This window comes from Pipistrellus kuhlii, unplaced genomic scaffold (assembly GCF_014108245.1).
Source record: "Pipistrellus kuhlii isolate mPipKuh1 unplaced genomic scaffold, mPipKuh1.p scaffold_m20_p_2, whole genome shotgun sequence".
Lineage (NCBI taxonomy): Eukaryota > Metazoa > Chordata > Mammalia > Chiroptera > Vespertilionidae > Pipistrellus > Pipistrellus kuhlii.
Genome location: NW_023425515.1, coordinates 51868034 through 51884377, shown reverse-complemented (window position 1 = coordinate 51884377; position 16344 = coordinate 51868034). Strand labels below are relative to the sequence as shown.

Below are 16344 nucleotides of genomic sequence, written 5' to 3'. Positions count from 1 at the left end.
AGCTGGGTTTGCCCTTCATCTTAAAGTATATGATGAAGATACTTTGACAGTCCTTCCCAAAATCAGTATTCTAAATCTAAAGTCCCCACCCACTCACTTCCCACCATCCTATGTGGATTTCTGGAAAATAAGGCCCAGAGAAAAACCAGCACCCAGAACTCTGTTGATTCCTAGTGGAACTTTAACCTCAATCCCATTCTGTTCTCTTGGTCTGGTGACCTGAACATATTCCATGGGACACTTAGGTCCTAAAGTCAGACCACTTCTCCTTCCAAAGACTTTATTCCTTAGAGAAATGGCCTCATTATAACTTTTTTTAATTTTTGTTAATCTTCACCCAAGAATATGTTCCCATTGATTTATAGAGAGAGTAGAAGGGAGGGAGGGAGACACACAGAGAGAAACATCGATGTGGAAGAGACACATAAAATGGTTGACTCTTGCATGCACCCCAACCCGGGCCAGGGATCAAGCCTGCAACAGAGGTACATGCCCTTGACCAGAATCGAACTCTGGATGGGCTGACACTCTCCACTGAGCCAAACCAGCTAGGGCTCATTATAAAATTTTGATTATTTAAATTTAGTCCTCCTATCACTCAGACAGCATTGCCTTGATTTGGGGAAACAGAAAGTAAGCATGGTCCCAAACTCAATTCTTAAAAATTCAATATGGGGCCTTTATGTGGCTCTCACCATGGTCTGAGAACCATGCATGAGGCACTCTGGGGCTCTGAGATGGGCCCCCTGAGAGTTCACAGAACAGGTACCTAGCCATTTGCTATTCTCTTCTAAATGCTCTTAAATTTTGATTGACTTTTCTCTCTCTCTCTGTATCTCTATTCTGATTTCAGCGAACTTCAGTCAACCTGAAATAATGCTAATTTCTAATAGAACAGAAAATTCAAACATAAATATGACCTGCTCATCTGTACAAGGTTACCCAAAACCTAAGAAGATGTATTTTCTGCTAAAAACCATAAATTCAACATACGAGTATGATGCTGACATGAAAATAATCCAAGATGATGACACAGGACTATACAATGTTTCTATCAGCTTGTCTTTTCTGGTGTTTCCTGAAACAAATACGAGCATCTTCTGTGTCCTGCAACCCGAGTCAACCCAGATACAGCTTCTTTCCCAACCTTACAATATAGGTAAGGCTTCTCCCCAAGACAATGTCTTTTACCAGGAATTATATACAAATGCTATGGCAGATCATCAATGTCCCAGGAAACCTCCAACTGAGCCATTTTATACTGACAGAGGTCGTCTGAGTGCTGCAAGGTCCAGGACGCTATGAATCTACAGCCACCTTTGTGAACCTATGCTGCACTGGAGGAAGCATGTTCTTACGTCCTGACACTAACCCCGTCTTTTGGGCTACCTTTGGATAGACAATTCTGAAGTTTAGGTCAGAAAATGCAAGATTTCTCCAGGCTAGAATTCTATCATTCATTAAAATACACACAATACCCCCCCCCCACACCGACCCGTCACCCCCAAAACACACACCAGGCATATACATACATATAGCACTTGTTGTGAATATAGAACCATTCTAGAAATTCTTGGTTGCAAAGATGAAAACTAAAAGGTATGAGATATGCTCTCTGTCCTCAAAGACCTCCCAATAGAATTAAAAGTCTGTGATGTAGACACATGAAAATCTGCATTTTTAAAAAGATTGGATTGGAATCTAAATTATATTCCATAGAAATAAGTTGTAAGATTAAAAACTAAAGTGATGTAATTAGTTTTACAAGCAATCAGATATAGGCAAGTTCTTGAGGGTCAGGGGAAGTCTTTTTGAAGGAGGTGAGATCTTGTAACACAACAAAAGAAAGAACTGGTGGTGAGGTGATGACAGGTGAGGACCACAATGGACTAGCAGTATCCAACGTGGGCGCAAAAGGTAACGTACATATATGTCAAGGAAAGACACAGAAGCAGAAATTCTCTTGGCCTGTTGACAGTGCAGTATGGAGACCAGTCCAGCTGGAGGAATGCATTGAGACTAAGCAGTGTCCACGAATAGGAGTCTGCCATTTTAAAGTCATGACTTTGCACTTGAGGGAATGCGTCCATATTTGAAACCCCACTTTTGAAGAGCAGTGACCGCAAGATTCTTTCCTGGAATAGAGGCATTCTTCTCCCACACTGACTCCATCACTGCTGGTTCTGATGCTGACCCTTCCCCAACCTATCTGCCTTCTGCTTGCCTTGGCCCCTTCTCCAACTCTGGCCCCATGCTTTGTCTTTTCCTAAGTCATCCATTCAACTCCTAGATCCATCCTCTGGCTTTGCTGCCTTCTTATCCTGATGTCTTCTTATTCAAAGGTATTTTGGCCTATGGACATATTCTTTTGTGCAGCCTCTGGGGCCTGTTCCTACCAGCCAACTTCACCAATAGGCCAATTCTCTCTCCTGGTATGGTCTTTCTCCACTCAGGCACTTCCCCCTCTGAGAATCCAGTAAATGGTGTGGGACACATGGCAGAGGTCCCCAAGCCTGTCCTGGTTGTTTCTACTGTAGCCTGATATAGGCCTCTCCAAGCCACCTCTGAAGTTCAACACCTTGTTGGAGTCCCTAATATCATCACACATGACATGCTCTGGGGCCCTCTGCCAGGGCTCCCACAGTCGACAAATGAATAGGGCCTCATCATGACTCACTTTCTCTGCTTCTCAGCTACTGCTGAAACCTTCCAAGCTACTACCATCTTCAGAAACTTTCAGCTCCAGCTGCCTCAGGAAGCGAGGGCTGGCCTCTCCATGACCCTATTCTATTGCTTGATCAGAGATAGTTTAAATTCTGAGTCAAGGAATTTTGGGGGTTATCAAAAGGTAGCATTCTCCATGTTAACAAGTATAAACCTTGCCCTCCCACCCAAATAAGCTGAATGAGATGAACTGGGACAGACTCAAAAAGTATTGAATAAGACTTCCAATAACTCCTCTTCTTAATGCCCCAGGATCAGGGCATGGGTCCACAAATTGCAGCTAAGCTAACAGGAGGTCCTGTTTTCCTATAATTTAGGATTCACTACCGGAAGTGTTCTCATGAATGTTTATGAAATGGGTCCCTCAGTTCTCAGTTTTTCCCCCCAAAGCCTCTTTTTCAACTTCTTGGAAACTTATGAGTATCCATGCAAGGAAATAAGCCTTAGCTTCCCAGGAGCTGAGAAGCTAAGGGTACGAAAAGACAGCAAAGTTTTTCTGGTAGGTGAGACATGCTGACAGCCATGCTTGGGGAAATCTGCTGTGACCTCCATGTAAAAGGCAAACAAACAAAAACAAAACTGGGGACAGAACACCTGTGAGGAGATCATTATATTTGTCTAGGTGAGAGGTGTCTGAAGCCTGATCTAGAGATGACAGTGGATGGAGGAATTATTATGAAGGAAACTTTAGGACCTGGGCCTGACTACACAGGGAGCTGAGGATGCAGACATCACACAGAGGACTGTACTTTCAGAGCCTTGGCACAGGTACCTTACCCAGATTCCAAGGGCAAGGTCAACCCTCTTCTAGATCACAGTCCTTTTCATCCCAGCCTCTGGGAAGGTAAGAGAGCTCAGTCCAGGAATTTGGTCAGAAGCACTGGCTTGTTTACTAGTGAACCGCTGAAGACCCCGAGACTGGGACTTTCTAACACTTCATATTGTATAAAATTTCTGGCTTCTCTGGCAGTAGAGCCCTGGGGAAAAGCTGGCATGTAAATAAGAGAGCAGCAGTCATAATAACCAATCTTCCTGGCTGATTAAAAATTTGTGGTCATTTTTAGATGCGAAGCCACCTCAGCCACCCCTGCCTGCCCGGGACAATGTCCTCCTGACTGCTCTGCCTGTACTGTTCATTGCGTGTGCGATCCTAGTGTTATTTATGACACTAACGAAAAGGAAGAAGAAGAAGCCTGGCCCCTCTCATGAATGTGGTGAGTCAGTGCTTGTCCTCTCTGCAGAGTGCCACTTTGCAGGGACTTCCCTATCTGCTGCCTCCCGCAGCTCCTTGGTTGAGCCCAGACTGGCAAAAAGTCAACAAGAAGTTGGAAGGCAAGGTTTCCTTGCAGGATCTGGAATCTAGATGAGACTCAGCAACTGATAACATTGCTCTGGTTTTCTAGGAAAGGCACTGTTTCTAACCTATGACTTACACATATGAAAGATTATTCCTTGCTTTACCTACCTCCCTTCGTAAGGTTACTTTCAGAATCCAATGAAGTAAAATGGTGAAAACACTCATAGACCTGGTGATGTTCAAGCAGGGATGTGTGGTGGGAGGAGAGGAACATGAGATAACCATGAGATTTGCCTTCAGATATCTAAAATAGGTCTCCTGAGCAGTTAGATGAATTGTTCCTCACTGACTTTAAAAAATAATATGAACTTTCATTGATTACCAAGCATTACATATGCATTACTAAAATATACAGGGGGAGGGAGGGGTAATCACCTATAGTTTCAGTAGTGATATATGTGTGTGTGTGTGTATATATATATATATATATATATATATATATATATATATATTGCTGATAGCATTTAGTGTATATCATCCAGATACTTTTTATGTATCAATTTGTTCTTTTCCATAAGTGGGATACTATTATAAGGACTATTTTGTTTTACAATTAGGTTAATCTCACATGTTTTCTAACTTTTTTGTACTAAATGTACAAAAAATATTCAATGTCATTAAACATTATTCTATAGCATCACATTAAATAGCTGTGAGATATTCCATTATGTGGATATACGTTTATCTATTTAACCAACTCTATACCGTTGGACACTTGGATACTTTTGCTATTATAAATAGCACTGGATTCAGCAGCCTCCCATATATGTTGTAAAAGTGGCCTGTGTTTGTTTAGTGGGGAAAATGGTTCCTGAATTTAGAATAATCTCTATATATGGTTTGGGCTGGTTTGGATAAAGTTGTAAAATAAAGTTGGACTTCATCTCAGTAATTGCCTCTAGTAAAAGTTGGATTGGTGTTAATAATTAGGTAATCTTACTTATGGTAAAAAGAATAATGCTTCTGGTCAGCATCTTATTTGAAACTTCATTATTAATATATTGATTTTAAGATCCATGTAGAAAATAGATGGATGACATTATCAGTTATTTATTTCATCCCTGCTTTAAAACAGGAAATTTGAGAGTGATTATCCAATTTCCATAAATTAACACAAAGCATATGGCAGAGCAATTCAAGCTGCTAATGTAGGAAAATTCAGTACACAGGATCAGATGTTTGGATTTATCATGCTCATCCAGGCCTTGACTTTTCAAGGTCAGAGTTTTGAGCTTCTCTCTCTTTTTTTTCCAATCTCGTTGCCTTTAGAATTGGCTAAATGTGCAGAGGCAACTTTCGGTTAGGGAAGAAGCTGTGTCCTAAATTTGCTTTCACATTTGGAATGATTAGTTTACAAATGAGACAAAGAAGAAAGGATAGAGGAAAAGAGAGTAAGAATGTTTCTTCCTCCAAGAGGCAATCAGAAAAATTCAGGAGACTAGAGACGGGAGTTAAAGAGGAGGATGTGTGTGACACATGAGAGAAATTGGAAAGAGTTTTAAGAAGCTATATGTGTGCATAAAAGATGGTCAAATTGAGCTATGGGTGGTAAAAGGCAGAAGAGAGCACAGCACATATATGAACCTTTCCTCCCCTCCCCCAAGAATGTGATAAAAAGTACTGATAGGAAAACGTTGTCTGGCCAATCACTTATGCCAATGAATTTGGTAAAAGAAAAGAGCCTTGATATCACTGAAGGAAGGGAGATGTACTGAATAACTATGATGTGTAGATATGAGATGTTTATAAATTTGGGTTCCATAACTTCAGCAGTGTCTATATTTACTTTGTGAATTCCTCTCGCATTGGCTATGTGATAAACAGAATAATGCCCACAGTAAGGTATCCACCTCACATACCCCAGAATCTGTAATATTTTCTTTTACAGCAAAGAGTACTTGCATATGTGATTAGGACACTGACCTTAAGATGATGAAATTATCCTGGATTATCCAGGTGGACCCAGTCTAATCACATGAGTCAGAGAACTTTTCCCAGCTTGGTTAGAAAGATAAGATAGAAGGAGAAGAGAACGTAAGACAGACTTAACCCACCATGTCTGGCTTTAAAGATGGAGGAAGGGGCCATGAGCCAAGAAATGTAGGCAGCCTTTAGAAGCTGAGAATGGCCTTCACCTGAGAGCCAGCAAGGAAATGGAAATTTCAGTCCTACAACCACAAGGAACTAAATTCTGCCAATAGACAAACATGAAAGTAGTTGTGTTCTGTTAGAGAGAGACACAAGTTTACTAATAATCTATAGGAATTTTTCCAAAAATGGAGCTTCCTCCTAATCCAAAACTAATCCTCTTCTCAGAGGAAAACAATCCTCAAACTAACTTGTTATCAAAAGTCCTTTCCAGTGTTTGTTCATAGTTATATTGGTTTCTCCCCCCGCCCCCAAACCATACATATTTACCCTGTTTAACCTGTTAAATTAATATAAGGGACATGGCATGGTTATTCTAGCTGGTTTCCAATCTCTCTTCTCTTTTTATTTTTTATTTTTATCAAATAAGACAGATAAGGCATGAGAAAATGTCATCTTGAATTACCGCCTTTTCCAATCAAAAGCTACCTGTCAGCTCACCCTCTCAGGAGAAAGACTAAAAAAACTCCTCCTGGAATTTTGCTTCCTTGTTTTGTGTGACTGACATCTATATGTAATAGTGCCATAGCAACCAACAGTTGTGCTTTTTTTCCTTGTTTTTTTTTTTTTTTGTTTTGTTTTGTTTTTTTTTCCAACTTGCCTTCTTCCACCAAATCTGAGTCTTGGGTTTTCCAGGAATGATCTCTTAAAGGGCAAGTATTTTCTTCAAAATAAAACATTTCAACCACCGTTTAAGCAGAAACCTTTACAGGTTTCTGAAAGTTGGTGATATCATCATATCTGCCCTTCAAAATGCTAAATTTATAACCAAACCTAACAGGTTAGAAATCTATCTTTATTATCTGCTTTCACTTTAAAATAGAAGTGTGTGTGTGTGTGTGTGTGTGTGTGTGTGTGTGTGTGTGTGTTTAGTGGTGATGATTTTTGTCACGGACATAAAAGGATAATTTAATTATTCTGGATTGGTCTATAGACATTTGAAATACTCCTTTCAACTGTAAGCACCATTATTTTCAAGAGGAATGTTTACATATATAGAACCTAACCAGCTTTATTTTGTCTGGAAACTAAGTCAAATAAGACACAGCTCTGATGGTAGGGGAAACCCTGATATCAAAACTAAAAAGAAAAATTACAAGAAAACTACACATATCTCTTATGAACATAAATATCAAAATACTTAACAAAATTAACAACTAAAATCTAACAATATTGTAAAAGTATGATACATCGTGATCAAATGGGGTTTATTCCAGGAACATAGATAGGTTTAACATACAAAAACCAAACACTAAAATCCACCATATTGACAAACTGGAAAGAATAACCATGAGATCATGTCATTGGATACAGATAAAACATTTGGCCAAATTAATATCCATTCATGATTTTAAAAAAGGAAGAACAGTAGGAATAGGGAGGAACTTCCTCAACCTGACAAAGGACATCTACCAAAACCTTTAATTTAACATCATATTTAATGACAAAAGACTGATTGCTTTGTCCCTAAGATCAAGAATAAAGCAAAATGTTCACTCTCACGATTTTTGCTCAACATTGTACTGGAGGTCCTAGCCAGTGCAACAAGTCTAGAAAAAGAAACAAAGACATACATAGTTGGAAAGGAAGAAGCAAAGCTCTCTTTTTTGCAGATAACATGCTCATGTTTATAGAAAAGCCTAAGGAATCCATTAAGAGCTATTAGAACTAATTGAATGTAGCAAAGTCACACGATATATAGTCAACACACAAAATAAATTGTATGTTTTTTTACAAAAAACAATTAGACACTGGACAAAATTTAAATGCCATTTACAGTGACATCAAATAATATTAAAGGTTTGGGAATAAAATTTTAAGAACAAATTCAAGACCTGTATACTAAAAACTAAAAAAAAATTATAACCCACAAAAATTTTAATTACCCAAGTAAATGGAGAAATATGCCAAGTTTATGGATCAAAAGACTAGATTTTAAGATACCAATTCTCCCCAAATTGATTTATGGTTTTAATGCAATACCAATCAAAGTCCTTGCAAGCTATTTAGTGGAAACTCAAAACCTGATTCTAAATGTCATATGGAAATGCAAAAGACTTATAATTGCTAAAAGAATTCTGAAAAATAAGGAAACAGAGGACTTATACTACCTAATTTTAAGGTTTACTATACAGTGATAATAATCAAGGCAGCATGATATTGCTGAAAGTACAGACACATCAGTCAATGGACCAAAATGGAAAGTCCAAAAATAAATTCACATGGTCAACTGATTTGACAAATGTGTGAAAATGATTTCATGCAAAAAGGATAGTTTTTCAACAGATGGTATTAGGCAATTAGATATCCACATGGAAAAATATGAACCTAGGCACACACAAAAATAACTTGAAGTGAATTATGTATCTAAATATAAGAGCTAAAATTAAAAGACTTTGGAAAGAAAACAAGAAGAAATCTTTGTGACCTTACCTTAGCCAAATCTTAGAGAAACACAATAAACACAAATTGATAAACTGAAATTCATGAAAATTAACAACTTTATCCTTTGACTTTATTAAGAAAATGAAAAGTCAAGCCACAGACTGGTAGAAAATATTGCAAAAATGTGTATCTGGTAAAGGGCTTATATCCAGAATATATGATTATGTATTACTACTAGGTGATAAGAAAAAAAAATCCACTTAAAAGGCAAGGAGCAAAAGACTTGAACAGATGTTTAACAGAAGAAAGAATATAAATGACCAATAAACATAGTCACACAGTCACAACACCATTAATCATTAGGGATATACACGTTAAAGGCATAACAAGATACCATTACACACCCACTACATGACAAAGATTAAAAAGATTAATCAATACCAAGTTTTGAAGAGGATGTGAAACAACTGAAATCCTGACGCACAGTCCTGCAATTCTAGGTATTTACCCATCTATATAATAAAAGTCTAAGTGACTGTTACTGCGGAATGACTGAAACAACCAGTTGCTTTGATGCGTACTGACCACCAGGGGCAGATGCTCAATGCAGGAGCTGCTCCTTGGTGGTCAGTGAGCTCCCACAGGGGGAGTGATAGCTCAGCCAGAAGCTAGGCTCATGGCTGGTGAGTGCAGGGCAGTGGTGGTAGCCTCTTCCACCTTCACAGCAGAGCTAAGGAGCAGTGGGCCAAGCATAAGGAGAGAGGGATCCTGGATTGCGAGAGAAATAATCCAGAGGGATCAGGCCTAAGCCAACAGTCAGACATCCCATGAGGAGTCCGGGACTGTGATGGGGTGCAGGCTGGGTTGAGGAGATCATCCCTCCAAAGTGTACAGATTTCATGCACCAGGCCTCTAGTGAGAAATAAAAACCATATCTGCACAGATGTTTACAGCAGCCTATGGTACTAAAAACATGGCATCCCGAATTTTTATCAATTGGTGAATGAATAAACTAATAGTGGTATAGTAATGGCAACATGCCACAACTAAGATGAATTTCAAAAGCATTATCTATGCTAAATGAAGGACTCCAGACACTAAAACACTACACATTATATGATCTTACTTACATGAAATTAAGCAAAACTCTTGTAACATTAAACAGATCAGTGGTTACCAGGGAATAGGGTGGGGGAAAGGGGCAGCAGGGAATTTTGAAGGCTTATATAAATGTTCTATATCTTGGTTATGGTGGTAATTATATGACTGCATACATTTGTTAAACTCACCAAAATCTATATGAAAAATGACTGGGTTTTGTATATTAATCTTCCTATATAATAAACGGCTATTATGCAAATCAACCAAATGGTGGAAAGACTGGTCACTATGATGTGCACTGACCACAGGGGGCAGATGCTCAACACAGGAGCTGATCCCTGGTGGTCAGTGCGCCCCCAAAGGGGGCACACCGCACTCAGCCAGAAGCCGGGCTCACAAGTGGTGAGCATAGTGGCAGTGGTAGGAACCTCTCCCACCTCCACTGCAGGCAGGTGGTGAGGAGCGAGGGGTCCCAGACTGCAAGAGCCCCAGACTACAGGAGAGATGTCTGACTGCTGGCTTAGGCCCTATCCCCTGAGGCATCCAGGACTGTGAGAGTGTGCAGGCCCAGCTGATGGACACCCTCTCCAGTGCATGAATCTCATACACCAGGCTTCTAGTACCTCAATAAAGCTGGTTATTTTTTAACACACACATGTGCATTCACAGACATACACACACACACACACACACACACACACACACACACACACACTCACTCACGAGCGTGCGCTCCTGTGTTTGCATGAACTGCCCATGATAGAAAGTATTCAAAACCATCAGGGGAGCTGTTGAGAAAATCGCCCTGGTCCCTAAGTTCCTCTGTGGTCACCCAGGTTAACAACCCCTGCTGTAAGGCTCCAAGTGGGACAATAGCACTGTCACAACCTAGAGGACTTTACACCCCAAGTTGCATCAGAAGTAAGTCTATTCCAGTAGCAACTCACGCTTTGGGAGATCTAGCCAGCTGGAGATTTCTCAGGTGGGTCTATCCATGCAATATTGTGTAGTTGGTAGTATCAGCTGGCTAATCCACTTCAGCATCAACATCTTCAAGATTTCCTTTTCCTCCCAAGTCTTATTTTCAGAAAAGGATTAGAAATTCTTGTCTGATCACTAAATGATTGCTAAAACTAAATGTGTTCCCCGCTCCCACTAGTATTTTTATTTTAGCAAAGACTAGATTTGTAAGTGAAAATCCTATTTCCAACATTAGAACTGAAGGCACAGTGGGCAAGTAAAGGCATTTACTTTTTGGATGCAAGGAGCTCCTTCTCAGGCCCCCTGAAATTGCATCAATTATTTCACACTTAAGACTACAAGGACTTTTCTCTGAGTCCTAGGACTTTGGAGTCCCTTCAAACTTTCCCTTTTTTAGGGAAATGAATGGGCAATTCATTTTCTGAGATTGTTTTGCTCTCTTTCAGAAGTCATCAGAGCAGAAGGGGAAGAAAGTGAACAAGCCAATGAAAGGTGAGCCCAGACCCTACAACATTGTTGAAAGAGGTCTGATTCCCAGAGGGTCTATAACTTGAATAGACTTATGTCTGAGGCATGTTGAGACCGCAACAAACATGAACTAATGGAGAGGGAAAGGAAAGCGAAACCAATAGGACCAGGAGGAAAATGTCCTAGATGTCAATGGATGGCAGGGAGTCCAATGCACAATGCTCAGTCATGGCCAAGTAAGCAATCAATACCAAAGGGGCCTGATGCGGGGAGCATGGGCTGCATTTTATTCACCACGGTAACCACAGTACTAGTGGATTTCCTACATGTGTGGAACGAATACCTGAATAAATGAGGAATGATAATATGTTCCATTTAGCTTCTGTGTCTTTGAATCTGCTGTGCCTTCTGCTTGGAATATTCTTCTGCCTCTTCTTCATCTCACTCTTCAGATCTTGATTCAAACAGCACTTTCTTAAAAACCCATCCCAAACTAGATTATGCCAGCCCATTATAGTGTCATGTGGATACCTATCCCTTTTCTTTATAAGGAAACATTATTTACTATTATTAAACTCTAAAAATTGAACTCATCTAGACTCTGTCGAATGCAGGATTCATATTAGTTAAACTAATCATTGTGCTGCTAGCAACCAGCATAGTGCCTGGCATATAGTAGGTGCTTAATAAGTATTTGTTGAAAACTTGAATGAGTACATGAAGGAATGCATGAAGATTCCTGGTGATCAGTCCTTTCACAACATGATATAATTGGATTGCCCATACCTCCATCCCTCCTGAGGAACTGAGCTTGTCAAGAATATTAAAAAAGAAAAAGAAAAAAAAGAATATCAAGACTCTGGCTGCATGTCTGTGGGCTCAAAGCAAACCTCAGTGAAGAGCCTGGTCACAGAGACACAGCTAGGACCCAAGGGCACATATTCCAGCCACTGTGAGTCTAGGGATCCTGGATGGTGAGCCAGAGTCCTGAGATCTTGCCTTCCCTGTCAGACTTAGTTCAGAAATGGTCCAGAGGAGCCTATAGAGGGAAGGTGGCAGGGACTCAGGCTAGGGCAGGGGCAGGCCCAGACAAAAATATAGGGTAGCTACTGAGAAAAGTGTGGGTGACACGTCACATCTCTCTTCAATAGTTTGTTCTTCCTCGTTGTTATTGCAATGCCCCCTATATTTGGCCTTCTCATTGAAATCTAGAAAAGGAAATGGCTCCACTGTGAAATCTGACCAAATTCTTTTTTTCTGTTTCTCCAGAGTAGAAAACCGTACACCTGAAAGATCTAATGAAGCCCAGTGTGTTGTCAACATTTCAAAGACAGACCCAGGTGACAAAAGTGCTGCACATTTTTAATTAAAGAGTAATGTCCATTTGACTATTTTTTAAATATGTGGGTTGTTCCTCTTTCTTTTTCCCTTTTTAAATTAAATGTATTGGAATTACATTGGTTAAGATTATGTGGGTCTCAAGTGTACAAATTCTATGATACATATGCTTTCCTTTACAAGTTTTGGGGTGACTTTTTTTTTTTTGTCTCTCTAAACCTTCCCAGTTTAGAAAATATTACCATTAATAATAGTGGAGGCTCTAGGCCTCCCTCTAAATGAAATAGCCTCCTTATAATGCCAGTTCTGCTCCCTATGCCAGGAGCAGATTTTATCTGCTTCTTTTCAGAGCACACGGATTGGATCCTAATGTTTAGGACTAATGCCTTCTGTGTCAGAGTTGGTCTCTTTTCTTAATTTTACAAACTGTGCTTTCTGTAGAACTCCCACTTCCTAGAATAGTGACTTTTATCTACTCTGAATTCTAAGGTAATGCCACAAGCTATCTTGTATACTTATGACTGAACACCTACCTTCTCAGTCTGAGAGGGAGCTATATATTTTATGTCTTCGAAGTGTTAATATTAACATTTTGAAATATAAAAAAAGTACTCTACTAATGTAGTAATTATGATGCCTTGAGAAATGTCCACCCTTTGCCAAGGAGTTGTTGTTCTTCTCTGATGATCAGTAAGGAAAGCAGACAAACTCAAAATTTGGGAGACTAAGTGAGTCGGAGATGGCAGCACCATGGATCCTGGAGTCATTTCTAAATGGGCTGTTGCTAACACCAAGGAAGACCTATGTGCCCTACAAGCTATTGATAAGCCTTAGGAGAGAACGCTGGATAAAGCAGGACAGTGCCATGCTTCATGAACCCTACTTCTCTTCTAGAAAATACTGACTGAGATTGTGGCCTAGGCAACCGTGCAAAAGCCAACAGAGAGATCACAATACTCAAAAGAGAGGGGGGGGGGTGGGAGAAGATCTTGACCAACAGAGATGCACATGAATGTTCGTCTATCCAGTCCTTCAACAAGCCTTGGGAACAAGCAACAGATGAACAGTTTGTCCAAATGGACTTAAGACAGACAGTAGTTTTCTGGGTGATCAGTGGAGGGTTTTGATGATACCACGTGGTTGTGATGTTTTACCTGACTGAAAGCAGAGCTTGGGGTAGAGAGCTATCATCTTGATCATGGGGTAAATGGAAGGAGACTTGAAACGTTTCCAACTAATGGCGGAGAGACAAAGAGCTGGAATAAAATTAGTTTGACCAGCATGCAAATCATCCGGAAGTTGACTTAGCCCACAGATGCCTTAAGAACATATTGGCTAGCCCAGAGCAATGCTGGTGAACTTGTGTCTGAGGACTATGAGCATCATTTTCAACAATAAGTAAACTGGGTGCAAGAGAAAAATATACCAACCCAGTAGGAATAAGTTGAGAGAACCTGGCTCTAAAGCAACATCAGTAAAGGATGGAGCAGCTTCAGTTCGAACCTGAAGAGGACTATGGGAGGCCCATGCTATAGAAATGGTTCTGTAGACCCTAGAGGGTTATAGACAGCTATGCTAACCGTGCTTGTCCTTATGAAATTGTCATTTGTGTGCTCTACCCTGCTCCTGCCTTCTTTAGATTCTCAGCATCTTGTTTAGAGTTTTGTACAGAGCAGCTCTCAGTAAATTTTCATTAAACTGATGTAAAAATTTATGTTTGGCTTCCGGAGTATTACTCAACCCTTGTAGTCTGATGCTCTGCCCTATACTTCTTTCCTCTTGACATCTCTGTGGTAGCTCCATTCTCCAGTCACCCTAGCTAGAAGCCTCTGACTCACCCCAAACCTCCTCCTCTTCCCTTTCCCCTAACCATTGTATGAGAAAGAGGCATGAATATAATTCTATATGTTAATCTCAGTAATAAGACATAAAAATTAGTTAAGACAGGTTGTTTCTGAAGGCAACTGGAAAATTTAGAGTGAAAAAAGGGATACTTGCTTTTCAGTTTATAAACTTTCATACTGTATAATTTTAAAATTATGTGCTTATATATACACTAAACAAAGGCTAATGTAAAAGTATTTCTAAAAAATACACTATTATAAAATAAATTCATATAACTGTACTCTATGTTTGAAAGTTGCTAAGAGAGTAGATCTGAAAAATTCTCATCAGAAGAAAAAATAATTTGTAACCATGTATGGTGATAGATGTTAATTAAACTTATAGTGGTAACCATTTCACAGTATGTAAATATATCAAGTCATTATGTTGTAAACCTAAAACTAATACATTATATGTCGATTATATCTCAATTAAAAATAAATAAATAAATGTAGGGAAATTCTGGGGAAAAACTATCTAGGCTCTCTGAGAGCAGGGATGTGATTTAACTTCTTCACCAACAAATCCCAGGAAACTAATATAGAATCTCAAAACTATTTATTTAACTATTAAATGGAACATTAAGTATTAATGCTTCATTCAATATTAATATCTGGTAAAAAAAACAGAACAAAACAAAACAAAAAACCATCCCTCCTTTGTATACTAACTTTTCTAGATCTTCTGTGTTCCAAGTCTGGGGAAAAGAAAGCCAAGAAAGGTTAAAAGAGTCTCACCTTGTAGCAGAGACTCCTCTAAACCTTTAAATGTGTTATCCCACTTGTTCCTCATAATGACCCTGTGATTTCATTATTGGAATATGATGCCCATTTTGCTGATAAGGAAACTTAGGCACATAGTGGTCAAAGCAATTTATCCAAGGTCTCCAACTTAGTAAGTGGCGGAGCTGGGGAAACTTTTTAAAAGCATAACACCCCCACCCACCCCGAATCCCTTTATTTCCCAGCCCATGTTTTCTGGCCATAGAAGAGACAGCAGGTGAGTGCTCACACATCACATCTTTCGATACACTAACTGAGTCACCCAAGATGGTGCTGCAAAGAACCCACCATTGATTTTCCAGAAACCATTCATCATCATCTCATAAGGCATATGATGTGGGCAGTGAAAATGAGTTTTTGGTCAGGAGGGAAGTGAAATATACTCCTGCCACTTATTCTTTTGCAATTCACCCTCCTCCCTCCACCATTCTGAAGCCAGTTTCATCCACTCAGTGCCTTCACGTGTTAACCCACGCTAGAAAGCACAGAGTCATCCCTGACTACTGTCCTGTGACCTTTCCCTCAACACCCACTGCCCACCTCTACTGTATTTGGTCATAACCAGGTCAGGCAAGGTCCCTCCAGCTTCAGCACCCACCCCTTCTTTCCTCAGCCAGGCTCTTATTTCTAAGAAGTGACAATCAAAACCAAACTGACCCCAGTCTACTCTCTCTTTTATCCTGGATTTTGTTCAAAACATCAAAAGGCACAAGGGGGGGGGGGGGGGGCGGCAGGGGGAGAGTAAGAGATCAACCAAAGGACTTGTACGCATGCATATAAGTATAACCAATGGACACAGACACTAGTGGGATGATGGCATGTGCTGGGGGTTGGGCGTGGACAGGGAGAGGTCAATGGGGAAAAAGGAGACATACGTAATACTATTGTAATACTTTAAATAATAAAATAAAAAATTTAGAAAGGGAACAAGGAGATGGAGAAAAGATCTCTCTCACATTCTTTTTTTTTTCTAACCACACAGAAGCAAGTTTAATCTCCAGCTTCTTATGTATCCTTCCACACATCATATATATATATATATATATATATATATATATATATATATATATATATATATATATATATATATATGATGTGTGTATGTGAGTCTATGAGTATATATAGTGCATGTATACATAAATATACACACATATATGTGCATATATTTATTTTATC

General features: G+C 39.6%; 1 protein-coding gene across 18 annotated transcripts in view; it reads left to right on the top strand.

Moving 5' to 3' along the window:
* CD86 (CD86 molecule) overlaps positions 1-16344 on the top strand; it is a 75124-nt gene that overhangs the window by 50291 nt on the left and 8489 nt on the right. For 8 of the 18 annotated variants that reach the window (XM_036445905.1, XM_045583951.1, XM_036445906.2 and 5 more), the window contains 4 exons: positions 854-1159; positions 3789-3938; positions 11143-11188; positions 12434-12504. In XM_036445905.1, the coding sequence (XP_036301798.1) occupies positions 854-1159; positions 3789-3938; positions 11143-11188; positions 12434-12504 (573 nt within the window). Of the gene's footprint in view, positions 1-853; positions 1160-3788; positions 3939-11142; positions 11189-12433; positions 13466-16344 lie in introns of those variants that run through there. The other 10 variants (XR_004989288.2, XR_004989284.2, XR_004989287.2 and 7 more) reach the window with 7 other exon arrangements.